The sequence below is a fragment of the Mustela putorius genome, unplaced genomic scaffold (assembly GCF_011764305.1).
Source record: "Mustela putorius furo isolate JIRA1106 unplaced genomic scaffold, ASM1176430v1.1 tig00000738_pilon_pilon_pilon, whole genome shotgun sequence".
In the NCBI taxonomy this organism is placed as follows: Eukaryota; Metazoa; Chordata; class Mammalia; order Carnivora; family Mustelidae; genus Mustela; species Mustela putorius.
The window spans coordinates 4,360,732-4,374,624 of NW_025421463.1; the positions used below are offsets into that span (position 1 = coordinate 4,360,732).

General features: G+C 46.5%; 1 protein-coding gene across 1 annotated transcript in view; it reads right to left on the reverse strand.

The window, feature by feature from the left end:
- Nucleotides 1-10,427: 10,427 nt before the first annotated feature.
- The window catches only part of EP300 (E1A binding protein p300), an 82,025-nt gene continuing 78,559 nt past the window's right edge, over nt 10,428-13,893 (reverse strand). Inside the window, exon 31 of the mRNA XM_004771265.3 lies at nt 10,428-13,774. Within this exon, the coding sequence (XP_004771322.1) occupies nt 11,561-13,774 (2,214 nt within the window). The 3' untranslated portion in view covers nt 10,428-11,560. The remainder of the gene's footprint in view (nt 13,775-13,893) is intronic.

Sequence of the window (13,893 nt, forward strand, 5' to 3'; positions counted from 1 at the left end):
AATAAAATAAATAAAATCTTTTTTTTTTTTTTTTACGATTTTATTTATTTGCTTGACAGACAGACACAGTGAGAGAGGGAACACAAACAGGAGGAGTGGGAGAAGCAGGCCTCCTGTAGAGCAGGGAGCCTGATGCAAGGTTCGATCCCAGGACCCTGGGACCATGACCTGAGCCGAAGGCAGTTGCTTAATGACTGAGCCACCCAGACGCCCCAATAAACAAAATCTTTTAAAAAATTATCATTATGGTTGAGTCTAAGTCTTAGGTCTTGCTATTTAGCTATCTGTTCTTTGTAAACTTTTCCCTCTTTGCTTATTATCTTTTGCATTAATTTAGGAACTTTTATTATTTTTTTAAAATATATTTTTTAAGATTTTTATTTATTTATTTGACAGACAGAGATTACAAGTAGGCAGAGGAGATAGGCAGAGAGAGAGGAAGAAGCAGGCTCCCCGCTGAGCAGAGAGCCCGATGTGGGACTCGATCCCAGGACCCTGGGACCATGACCTGAGCCGAAGGCAGAGGCTTTAGCCCACTGAACCACCCAGGCACCCCCGAACTTTTATTCTTCTTCTTCTTTTTTTTTTTTTTTACGTAGGCTCCCTGCCCAATGTGGGGCTTGAACTCACAACCGTGAGGTTGAGAGCTGCACACTCTACTGGCTGAGCCAACCAGGCACCCCTAATTTAGTAACATATAAAAGTCCATTTGGGGAGGGGCACCTGGGTGGCTCAGTGGGTTAAGCTGCTGCCTTCGGCTCAGGTCGTGATCTCAGGGTCCTGGGATCGAGTCCCACATCGGGCTCTCTGCTCCGCGGGGAGCCTGCTTCCCTCTCTCTCTCTCTCTCTGCCAGGCTCTCTAGCTACCTGTGATCTCTCTCTGTCAAATAAATAAATAAAATATATATAAAAAAAAAAGTCCATTTGGGGATGCCTGGGTGGCTCAGTTGGTTGGACGACTGCCTTCGGCTCAGGTCATGATCTTGGAGTCCCGGGATCGAGTCCCGCATTGGGCTCCCAGCTCCATGCGGAGTCTGTTTCTCCCTCTGACCTTCTCCTCGCCCATGCTCTCTCTCACTGTCTCTCTCTCAAATAAATAAATAAAAATTAAAAAAAAAAGTCCATTTGTGGGGTGCCTGGCTGGCTCAGTAGGTAGAGCATTTGACTCAATCTTGGGGTTGTAAGTTTGAGTCCCATGTTTGGCATAGAGTTTACTTAAATGAGAGTAAAAGTCCATCTGAAACAGCCTATTGGCCTTCATGTTTAAACCTTTACTATATGAAGGCCAATAGACTGTTTCAAATGGACTTTCAAAAGTTCCTAAATCAAAGGTTATTTTCTCTTTTGTGGAATTTTAGGTTGACAGTTTTTTTCTCATTGACTTCTGACTTGCATAATTTCTGATAAGAAGTCTTTTTTTTTTTTTTAAGATTTTATTTATTTATTTGACAGACAGAGATCACAAGTAGGCAGAGAGGCAGGCAGAGAGAGAGGAGGGGAAGCAGGCTCCCTGCCGAGCAGAGAGCCCGATGCAGGGCTCGATCCCAGGACCCTGGGATCATGACCTGAGCCGAAGGCAGCGGCTTAACCCACTGAGCCACCCAGGCGCCCCAGAAATCTATCTTTGTTCCATAATATGTCTTATTATCTTCTGGCTTTTTTTTTTTTTTTTAAGATTTTCTCTTTGGGGGCCCACGTGGTGGCTCAGTCAGTTAAGCATCTACTTTTGGCTCAGGTCATGATCCCAAGGTCCTGGGATCGAGCCCCGGACTGGGCTCCCTGCTTGACGGGGAGCCTGCTTCTCCCTCTCTCTCTGCCTGCGGCTCTCCCTTCTTGTGCGCGCGCTCTCTCTCTCTCTGTCAAGAAAATAAATAACATCTTAAAAAAAAAAGATTTTCTCTTTATCACTGTTCTTTATCAGTTTTATTATTATGTGTTTTGGTATTATTTTCTATGAGTTTATCCTGCTTGGGGTTCACTGAGCTTCTCGGATCTGTGAATGAACTTAGTTTTCAACAAATTTGGAACTTTTTCTGTCATCTATTTCCAAAAATATTTTTCTTGCCCCCTTTTCTGGAACTTTAATTACACATATGCTTGATATTGTCCCGCAGAGTCTCTGTTCATTTCTTGCAGCCTTTTTTCTCTACGTTGTAACGTTTCTATCATTCTATCTTCCGATTCACCAAACATAATTTCTGCCGTTATTTAATCGTCTGTTAACACCATTCGTTAACTTTCCATTTCAGACCTTGTGTTTCTCATGCCTGCAAGTTCCATTTGTTGGAGTCACGAGTGTCCCCCACTAGCCCCACCGTCATTGCCCTGCTCAGCGGGGGTCTGCGTGTTACCACGCACCGGGCACTAGCTACACGGATCGGAACGTCCTGTCATACACTCTTGATGTACCATTTTCTTTCTTCGGTTTTCTGCCAGCGACCACCCGGTAGCCCTGAGAACTGTGGGGTCTGTTGCGTGTGTCTCATTCCAGACTCTCACGACCTAGTGCCTCACTTTATGGGCTGCTTCCTACCAGGCCGCGTATGCAAAACGGTAATCATCTTGTTTGCTTCGGGGACCCAAGCCGCCATCTCTCCCCCTCCTTTTGGCAGTACTGTCTGTCCGGCTCCGTAGTAGGTGTGAACTAGGAGGAAGTACTGGAATTCATGGCCAGAAGTCTCTCCACCATCCTGACATGTAATTATATATCGTTGGCTCCTTTTTGGCTAACTGATGGACCGCATCCAGGAAGGAAAGAAATAAAATAATGTATGGGTCAGGGCTTTATTGCTGACAAGATACCTTTTTTTTTTTTTAAAGATTTTATTTATTTATTTGACAGACAGAGATCACAAGTAGGCAGAGAGGCAGGCAGAGAGAGAGAAGAGGAAGCAGGCTCCCTGCTGAGCAGAGAGTCCAATGCGGGGCTCGATCCCAGGACCCTGAGACCATGACTTTAGCCGAAGGCAGAGGCATTAACCCACTGAGCCACCCAGGTGCCCCCCTAAGATACTTTTAATAACATGATTTTATGTTATCTTTTTATTGTGAAATATACATAACACATAATTGACCATTTTAACCATTTTTTTTTAAGATTTTATTTATTTATTTGACAGAGAGAAATCACAAGTAGATGGAGAGGCAGGCAGAGAGAGAGAGAGGGAAGCAGGCTCCTTGCTGAGCAGAGAGTCCGATGTGGGACTCGATCCCAGGATCCTGAGATCATGACCTGAGCCGAAGGCAGTGGCTTAACCCACTGAGCCACCCAGGCGCCCCATTTTAACCATTTTTAAGTGTGCATTTCAGTGTTATTAAGCACATTCACATTGTTGCGCAACCCTAGCTGAACTCTATGCCCATTAAACGATAATCCCGCGGTCCCCTCTGTCCCCAGTCCCTGGCCGCCACCATTCTACTTTGTATTGCTATGAATTCGTCTAGTTTAGGATCCTCACATAGTGCAACCCTACAGTATCGGTCCTTTTGTGTCTGGTTTATTTCCCTTAGTATAACGTCTTCATGGTTCATGGTTCATCTATGTTATAGCATTTGTCGATTTTCCTTCCTTTTTAAGGAATGATGTTCCACTGTATGGACATACCACATTTTCTTTATCCCATCATTCGTCGATAGACACTTGGGCTGCTGCCTACCCCCTGGCCATGGTGAATAATGAGTAATGCTGTTATGAACACTGGTGTCCAAATATTTGCTCAAGTCCCTGCTTTTCGTTCTTTAGTGACTATGCTCAGTATTAGAATGGCCGAATCACAGGGTAATTTTATGTACAGCTTTTCAGGAACCAGTATCCTGTGCCCACAGTCACTGTTTCATTTTTCATTTCCACCACCAATGCACCAATGCACAAGAGTTCTAATCTCTGATGGGCTCGGGCAATACCTTTGTATGTTTACAACTGTTCCGTGAGGCAGCACGAACAAGGTCACCTCCATTTCAAAGTCGTAGGTCATAGACTGGTGACTTCGCATCATAGTCATTAGACTAAACCTGTTGATACGTTTTTATAGAAATATCAGTGACATAGTATGTGTGAGGGGTGCAGTGTGTGGATGTAGCGATGTGATAATTGCCACTTTAACTTTAGCTTATGTTTTTTATGTCACAGAATTCGTTCTTTTTTGGTGGGGGTATCAGTTAAGAGCTAGCCTGTGGACACCGTTGAAGCTGCTACCGCAGTCTTGGTGGGTCAGACCGCTAGGCTGTGCATCAGATCCTCAGGACTCGGGCGTCTGTCTCTCAGTTCCAAGCTGGTCACCTTTAAACAGCACCTCCCTGAGTCCCCCAACCCCTGAGCTGCTGGTGACCACCATTCTACTCTCTGTGTGTGCAAGTGTGGCTTTTTCAGATTCTACATGGAATGGATACCAGTGTCAGTCTTTCTCTGACTCTCCTCACTTAGCAGAACAGCCTTGAGATCCACCCATGTCACGGGGGGCAGGATTCCCTTCTTTCTCAGGACTGAACACCGCTCTGCTCTATGCTTCTGTATAGACCATTACTTCTTCACACATTCATACCTGTTGGCACTTAGGTTGTTACCCAAGACTTTTGGTTTTATTTATATTTATTTATTTACTTATTTGACAGAGAGAGATCACAAGTAGGCAGAGCAGCAGGCAGAGAGAGAGGAGGAAGCAGGCTCCCAACTGAGCAGAGAGCCCGATGCGGGGCTCAATCCCAGGACCTGAGACCATGACCTGAGCCAAAGGCAGAGGCTTAACCCTCTGAGCCACCCAGGCAGCCCAAGACTTATTTTATAGTTTACTGTGACTACCACTTCATTTTGGTTTTGGTTTAGTTCTTCCTTCTTCTGTCTCCAGAGCTTATCATACGCAATAGGTCTCAGCGCCTCATAAATGGGAAGTGACTGGACTTAGGTTTAGCACTATATTTGGGAGGTGTTAACTGCACGTATTACTTTTGGATTAACTTCGTCAGGAAGTTAGGAAGAAGGGTGATCAACTTCCTTCTCAAAAATCTTAGGCTTGGGGGTACCTGGGTGGCTCAGTGGGTTAAGCGTCTACCTTCAGCTCAGGTCATGATCCCAGGGTTCTGGGATTGAGCCCTGCACTGGGCTCAGCAGAGAAACTTATTCCTCCTCTGCCCACCCCTGCTTGAGCTCTCTCTGACAAATATAATCTTTAAAAAGAATAAATCTCACAATTCAGAATTTTTAGTATATTCAGGTTGTACAGCCATCATCACTGTCAATTCTGGGACATTCTCGCCTCCCGCAAATCAAGCCCATACCTATTAGCAGTCACTCCTCATGCTCCCCTTTACCCGGCCCCTGGCAAGCACTGATCTACTTTCTGTCTCTGAGCATTTGTCTGTTTGAGGTAGTTCATATACATAGAACCATATAGTATGTGGTCTTTCATGTTTGGCTTCTTTCATTGACTACCACGTGTTTAGATTTCATCCAGATTGTTGCGTAAATCACCACCTCATTCCTTTCAATGGTTGAGTAATATCCCATTGGATGGATATCCATTTATCAGCTGATGGACGTTTGAATTGCTTATTATTTCATCTGTTATGAATAATGCTGCCATAGGTGTTTGTGTACAGATATTTGTGTGAACATTTGTTTTCAGTTTCCTTGGGTCTATAACAAGGAGAGGAATTGCTAGGGCATATGGTAACTCTATGCATAAATATTTTTTATGTTACAAACAGATATTTACTGAGATAAATTTTCTGCAGTGTACACATCATTCTTACAGATATTTAACCTAAAGAACATTCTTTTTTTTTTTGAGAGAGAGAGAGAGAGAGAGAGAGAGGTTGAGGGGAGGGCTGAGGGAGGGGGAGAAAGAGAATCTTAAACAGACTCCACACCCAGTACCGAGCCAAAGTGGGACTTGATTTCATGACCCTGAGATCATGACCTGACCTGAAACCAGGAGTCAGATGCTTAACCCACTGAGCCCTTCAAGCTCCCCTGAATATTTAGCCTAGAGGAACTACTACAGTTTTCTAAAGTGGCTGCCTTCTTTCACATCCCCCTGGAAGTGTGTGAGGTCCCACTTTCTCCACATCCTCACCAGCCTCTATCTTTGATCCTAGCTGTCCTAGTGGGTGTGAAATGGTATCTCATTGTAGTTTTGATCGGCATTTCCCTAATTACTAATGATGTTAAGCATCTTTTTGTTGATACCAACCTCTGTGCTCCTCTGTGCTGAAAGAGAATACAGAGACAGTTTGGTGATAAAGAAGAATGATAATTTTATTACTTGGCCAGGCAAAGGAGGCCTCAACAAGGTGGTGTCTTCAGAACTATAGACTAGCGGCTCCCGGCTGGTGTAGTCAGTAGAGCATGCAACTTTTTTTTTTTTTTTTTTTTTTTTTCTTGAGCATGCAACTCTTAATCTCACATTTGTGAGTTCAGGCTCCACGTTGGGTGTGGAACCTACTTTCAAAACAAAAACAAAACCAAAAAAGCCCAGCAAAACTGTAGAGCCGCCTGCGGGGTACAAGGCTGAAGGGTTTTATAGGAAAATACAGGATTGGGGCCGTTTTGATAGGAATCTGGTATGTGCTGCCAGCCACGTTCATTGTGTCTTCAAGATGGTCTCCTGACCAGCTCTGGCAACAGCCATCTGAGTCTCGTTACTAAGTATACACTGAGATCAGTGAGATGTCCACATTGATAAGAAGGGAGCTCCTGGGACAAAGGATCTACAGAAAAACAAGTTCAGGGGAGGAGGAGGCTTCAAGAGCGAAGAAGAGAAAAACTCAAGTTTCAAGTCAAGCCTTGCTGAAGCATTCGTGTATCTGTCTTCATTTCCATGGATCTACACTTTTCTTCTCCTCCTCCTTTTTCTCTTCTTCTTCTTCTAGATATCTTTTTATTCATTTGCGAGAGAGAGAGAGAGAGAGAGAGAGAGAGAGCGAGCGCGTGCGAGTGAGCACAAGCAGGGGGAGGGGCAGAGAGGGAGAAGCAGACTCCCTGCAGAGCCGGGAGCGGATGTGGGGCTTGATCTCAGGATCTGGAGATCATGACCCGAGCCTGTGGCAGACACTTAAGCATCAGAGCCACCCAGGCGCCCCACATCTGTATTTTTCTTGTGGTTTCATTTCCACGTGCTTATGGGTCATTTGTATCTCCTCTTTGGGGAAAAACAACTCTTCAAATCTGTTGCCCAATTTTTCATTGGGTTATTTGTCTTTTTGTGGTTGAGTGTCAGATTTTCTATATAGTCTGGATACACAGACTCTTAAACCAGATACGATTCACAAATACATGATGCCATTCTGTGGGGTGTCTTTTCACTTTCCTGAGATCCTTGGATGGACAAGAGTTTGAAATTCTGTTCAAGTCCAATTTTTACCCTGGTTGCTTGTGCTTTAGATGTCCTGTCTAGTCATGGATTACTGTGGTCACGAAGACCTCTACCTGTTTTCTTCTAGGACTTTTGTAATTTTAGCTCTTACAGTTTGGTCTGATGATCTATTTTGAGTTAAATTCTGTATTTGGTGTGAGGTAGAGGTCCAACTTCTTTCTTTGTTCTGTGGCTATCCAGTTGTCCCTGCACCATTTGTTGTAAAGACTATTCCTTCTGCATTGATTTCTCTTGGCATCCTTATAAAAAAATCACTTGACCATACGTATATGGTTTTATTTCTGGACTCGGTTCCATTGATCTAAATGTCTGTCCTTATGCTACTGCTCCTCTTGATTAGTGTAGATTTTAAGTTTAAGTTTGAAATTTGGAAGTATGAGTCCTCCAAATTTACACTTTTTCAAAGATTGTTTTGGCTATTTGGCTCCTTTGTGTTTCCATATACATTTTAGGATTGGCATCTCAATTTCTGCAAAAAAAAAAAAAAAAAAAAAAAAAGGCAAAAAGCCAGCAGGTATTTGGGAAGGGGTTACATAGAATCTCCAGATGGATTTGGAGTACCTCTTCCCTAACAAATTACTGAGGACTTCCCAGGCTTCTGATCCATGAACAATGTCTTTTCATTTATTTAGGTCTTTAATTTCTTTCAGTGTTTTTAGTTTTCAGTGTACACATCTTACACTTTTTTTTGGTGGTTTTTGTTAAATCTATTCCTAACCATTTTGTTCTTTTTGATGCTGGCCTTATGGGCTCTTGAAATAGCATGACCTCATCATGAACATAACATTCCAGGAAACCATCTGTCTGGAGACCAAGTTCCTTGTTTGTAAAAGGAGAAGCCTGAGGAACTTACCTTTCAGATTCCTTGGTTTCTTTCTCCCCTTTCAATTTTGAGTCTGTGTGTTGCATTGGCTTGGCGCAGGGCCCCTGTGTCCTCCTATGTGTTAATTTGCTTCCATCACTAGAGATTTCTCTGCGGTAAGGGAGATGAAGGGTGTGCAGAAGAAAGGCTTTGGATCCCCTTAGGCCTTGACATTCTAACCCACTTCCTGGCTGCGTTACTTTGAGCAAGTTGTTGCTGGAGCTGCAGTCTTCTCACTCATCAGTTGGGGGTGTTTTTGAGGATTTCAGTGAGCTAAGTAAATGAACTCCCAACATTGCTCACCTCCCCGTGTCCATTTCCTAGACGGATGTGTTATAAATAGCTCAACTGGAGAGTTGTGGCTCCTTTCAGCTCTAACCAACTTTTCATGGTGATAGTTTTCAAATACACAGGAATATTGAAATCAGCTTCTTGTATTCCCGCCTCTGGATTCTTCCCTTCCCCCTCCCTATCGCAGCCTTTGACCTAGACGACAACTGCTCCCCCTCCAACCCCATTTCTTTACTTCTGCCCCCACTTTTCTCTCTCCAACGTGGTAGTGAAAATGTGATTGAACACTTCAGCCCACATGTCTTTAAGCTAAGGAGGCTAGAGATGTGAAAGTTGGATATTTACGGCTTGGAAAGGAGTTAAGAATTCTTGAGTATTTTTCCCTTTTGGGGGGGTTCAGATCAATCCTGGGCCCCTAGTACCATGGAGAAAATAGTGGTCTTTTAACAGGCATTCACCCTCTTCTGTAATCTGGTGTCAGCCAAGTAGAGCTGAAACTAGCTTCCTGACAGGATCTGATTCTTCTCTCCTGGTGCAGTTCCCTTCCTTTCTCACCTTTTCCCATTCATCGTCCCAAGATCCATTTCATTTATTATTTATTTAAGGATTTTATTTATTTGACAGAGAGAGATCACAAATAGGCAGAGAGAGGAGGAAGCAGGCTCCCTGCTGAGCAGAGCGCCCGATGCGGGACTTGATCCCAGGACCCTGAGATCATGACCTGAGCCGAAGGCAGCGGCTTAACCCACTGAGCCACCCAGGCGCCCCCAAGATCCATTTTAACTGAGTAAATTCTATGCCACACACAGGGCTTGAATTTACAACCTTGCGATGGAGTTGTGTGACTGAACCAGCCAGGCAGCTGTTCAAGATCCATTTTAAATACTGTCCTTTCCAGTATTTATTTACCCAATTCCCCATCAGTAGGTTTCCCTGACTCCTGCCTGTTCCTTGCTTATACATACATGGACCCTTTATCTCACTTAAGCAACCTTCCATCTTCTTGCAGGGCGGCGTCCTGTCCTTGCGTGCCATTTGGTCTGGCACATGATGTAGGTGCTCCAAGCGGATCTGCTGGACACTGACCGGAGACTGGTAGGCACTTGACACGTTTTCTGGGATGGTCTCTGATTAATGCTTAGTGTGCAAGTTCACCTCACGTTAAGATACTGGTTATTTTTGTTGAGACCATGTAAAATAGAACAAATAGGTGTTGGGACTAAGCTACTTGAAGATCTTTCTTTAGCCCTTAGTAGACTTATCATAGCGGTGACGCTCTAGGACAAAGACAAGGCCTGTCCAATGATGCCAAAGCTGTTAGTAGTACTCAGTTGGGAGACGAGTAACCTCTTCATTCATTCTTCATTCTAGCTAGCACAATATACTAAGATTCATTGCTGTAATCTCAGGCTTCCAGGTCTTACTAGCACATATTTTCCCCCATTGACTTCTTAGTTGGCAGGTCACAAAACCAAAGTGTAACGGGACAGGAACATACTGTTGCCGCAACATCCAGTGCCGCTGTTTCAAGGAGTTACTTCTGACTTGGGCACATACAGGATTCCTCTGAGGTGCTCATTCTCATCTCTGTAAGATGAGAGAGATCAGAAGACCATGAGGTCATCCATCCACTGGGAGCCATGGAAGAAGGTCCTATATAAAGCTGTTACTGGCTAATTAATACCAAGTCAAATTGGTGAAACTGACATTTTGCTGGTCCTTGGGTTTTCCCCTAAGCTTTGGAGAAATTTATCAAAATTTGTGAACTCACTTTATGTGATAGTTTAGGAAGGCTCCAAGCTAGTGCTTTTGTTTTTTCCTCCGAATCCCACGTATCAGGCACTTACGCAACTGGATGCATTCTAAGGCAAAGATGTGATGGCAAGAAGTAAAACAAGGTCAGGTGTCTGTCTCACACAGTTTATTTAACAATAGGTAATAAGAAATCAAATTTAACAGTCTATACAGTGATCCAAAGTTCATATTTATAAGTAATCAACTTTAATTGCATGATTTACAACAGTTGAGGGTTTTTGCTTTCTATTTTCAAGTTTTACAGAAAATGTGTGTACGTGTGTGTGTGTGTGTGTACGTGTGTGTATGGGGCAGGGGCAGGGTAAGGAGGAAGAAAGCAAGCAAAGAAGAAACCCCAGGGACATTTTGTATGTTAAAATCATCCCACTGGAATTGTTTCTTACCCTCTTTTTAATTTTTTCCTTTGTTAGATGTAAAAATAACGAAAAAAATTCTTTCAAGAAACAGAACCACAATATATAATACATCAATTTTGGCAGCTGCCCCTGTATATTTTGAAAAAGTCATTTTTCTCTCTACATGTACAAATTATTTTAATACTTGAAGTTTTTACGCTCAGACTTACAGAATAGAAAATTTTCTGGAGCACAAAAGTTGACTTGAGGGGAGGAAAGGTGAAATTTTTTTTTGTTTTTTTGTTTTTTTTTACATTTTTAAAAGAATGAACATCTTTGCACCCAGAGAAAAAAAATTGGTATTTTTAATATATATTTATATATATTTATATATATATAGAATGTAATTTTAAAGTAACATTAACCCCTTTTGTCCTCTGGTTTTAGAAATGTTCTAACTCTTCCATAAAGTGAGGAAAATAGGGAAAAATGTCAACCATCTGCACCAGTAAATAATAACTATTAATATTACATATTTTCATTAATTTAAAAAAAATAATAAAACCTATCGGAGGTGCAAGGCAGGAGCATGTGGTTGGCTTCACAGACCTCAGCCTCCTCCCAGTGCACACTTGAACCACACACACAAGGGAAACAAAAGGCCGGTGGTAACCAGCCATAACAAAAATATATTCTTTGTATTCTATCATCCCTCAGGTTCATCTGGCATGTTTGCTTTAAACCACAAACAGCTACTGCACAGTTCTTACGTGTTCCACGGAAAATTGTCTTTTAGGCTAAGAAAGATTCAAAAAAATTGTTTTCAGTACAAAAAGTCTTGTTAAGAGAAAATAATTTTTTTGCTCCCAAAATACTACAAGGTGTCTCTAGTGTATGTCTAGTGTACTCTGTGAGAGGTTTGAATTCAAGTCTGAGTTATCGGTGCTGAGTCCCAGGTCCGTGGCGCTTGCACCATGGAGGTTTGCCATGCCTGGATTGCTAGCGAGCTGAGAGAGCATTGAACTCTGGTCCGGGCTGGCGAAATGCCCTTGTTCCATGGGGTTGGCCTGGGCAGCTACCAGCCCAGGATGTGGAGAACTGGTCTGTGGGGAAACATGGTGTGGTGAAGGCTGAGGCTGCATCCTTGGGGAAGGGCTGGAGTGGGGGGGCTGGGACTGTGGCCGCGGAGAGGGGACAGGCTGGGGAGAACGCACTTGATTGGAGAGAGAAGAAGGGATCTGCTGGCCTTGGAGGTGTGGGGACTGCGCCTGGCTTGGGAGCATATGCTGCTGGGGGCTCATGGGGTTGGGCTGAGCAGGGGACCCCATCTGCTGCTGGAGGAGTCGTTGCTGATACGCCTGCAGGCTGGCTCCCGCCTCTGCCCCCAAGGCCTGCGGCAGCTGGCCCATCTGCCCCATGCTCCCTTGCTGCATCTGCTGCATGTGGTGCTGCATCCGCGGCGGCGGCTGCTGCTGGGGGGGCGGCGGCGGCGGGGGGTAGCCGACTCCTTGGGGTTGCTGGAACTGGTTGTGGTTGGCCATCCCCGGGCCGAGCCCGGGCCCTGCTCCCTGCTGCTGCTGCTGCTGCATCATCTGCTGCCGCCTCAAGATGTCTCGGAACTGCGAGGGCATGGTGCCATGGTTCATGTTCATCTGCTGCGCCTGGGGACTCATCCCGCCCATGGGCGGCTGGAGCTGCGGCTGCGGCTGCTGCTGGGGCAGGCCCGCCCGCTGGACGCCCGCTTGCATGGGGTTCATGTTCGGCACGGCCGGGTTAGAGTGCGCCCCCTGCTGGCCCGGCAGGGTAGGCGGCTGCAGCCCCGGCTGGCCCTGTGCCATGCCAGGCTGCCCAGGGAGGGGCTGCGGATTCGAGCTGGCGTACTTGGCGGCCCGCTGCTTGATGAACGCAGCCAACAGCTGGGGGTTGGCGTGAAGGATACTAAGCACCTGTTGCTGCTGGAGGGGAGAGCTGGGAGACCTGAGAGTCCGCAAAAGGTTTTGTAAGGCTTGTTGAGACACAGTGCCTGGTTTGAGAGGGCTCACACCGACCTGGCCCAGTCCCGGCTGGGGAGCGATATTCAAGGGCTGGCCGTGCTGGGCCACCGACATCATGGCTGGCGGCCGCGGCATCCCAGGCTGTAGCTGCTGGGGCGGCGGCAAGCCTCCCTGCACCCACTGAGGCTGCTGCTGCATCCCTGCGGGCCCCATCCCTGCCTCCAGATGCCCGCTGGGACCTCTGGTCATCGGGGGTGGGTTCATACCCATGGGGGCCATTGGAGTCATCTGGGGCATCTGGTGCTGGATTGGCCTTTGAAAAATTTGCACGTGGGCCATCTGGCGCTGCGTCTCGGCCGCCCTCTGAATCTGCATGGCCATTTCCACTGCGGCGGGCGGGGGTCCCGGGAGGGGTGGCTGAGCAGTCTGAGGGGGGGTGGGAGGGGTCACCTGGCCCGCTGCCTTACCCTGGGACACAGGGCCAGCAGGCTGAGTCCGGGGCAGGTAGGGCGGCATGCTGTTGGGCGGGGTGGGCTGGGGCTGTGAGGGGGGCTGGGGCTGCGGCGTCTGCGGCGTGGCCGGCTGCTGGCCCGTGGGCGTGGTGGGAGTGGCGGGAGTCGGGGAGGGCAGGCCCTGCTGCTGCCCCACCACGCCGGTCCGCTGCATGCTGGCCATCCTCCGGCGGAGCATCTGCGCCTGCTGGAGCCGGTGCTGCAGCTGCTGCTGCCGGAGCTTCTGCTTGATGTTGAGGCAGAAGGGCACCGGGCACTTGTTCTCCTGGCAGTGCTTGGCGTGGTAGCAGCAGAGGGCGATGAGCTGCTTGCAGATGGGGCAGCCCCCGTTGGTCTTGCGCTTGCAGCCCTTGGTGTGCTGCACCACGCGCTTCATCTTCTGGCAGGACGGCAGCGAGCAGTTGGCGTTGCGGCACTGGCAGGCGTGCACCAGGGACTGGATGCAGCGCTGGATGCTCAGGCGGCGAGAGTCTCCCGGGCTCTGGGTGGCCGCAGCCTGCTGGCTGTTGCTCTCGTCGTCTAAGCCGAGACCTAGTTTCTCCATTTTGTGGTCATGGTTTTTAGTGTTATAGCAGGTGATACACAAATCATAATCCTGGGGGGAAAATGGGTGCAGTCAACTCTCCCAGACGGAAGCCATTCGAATACATCTTCTGTATTCTGCTAGGGCCCCAAAGCTGCCTTATAGAGAACCACTCCAAGGCCAAGCCCCTC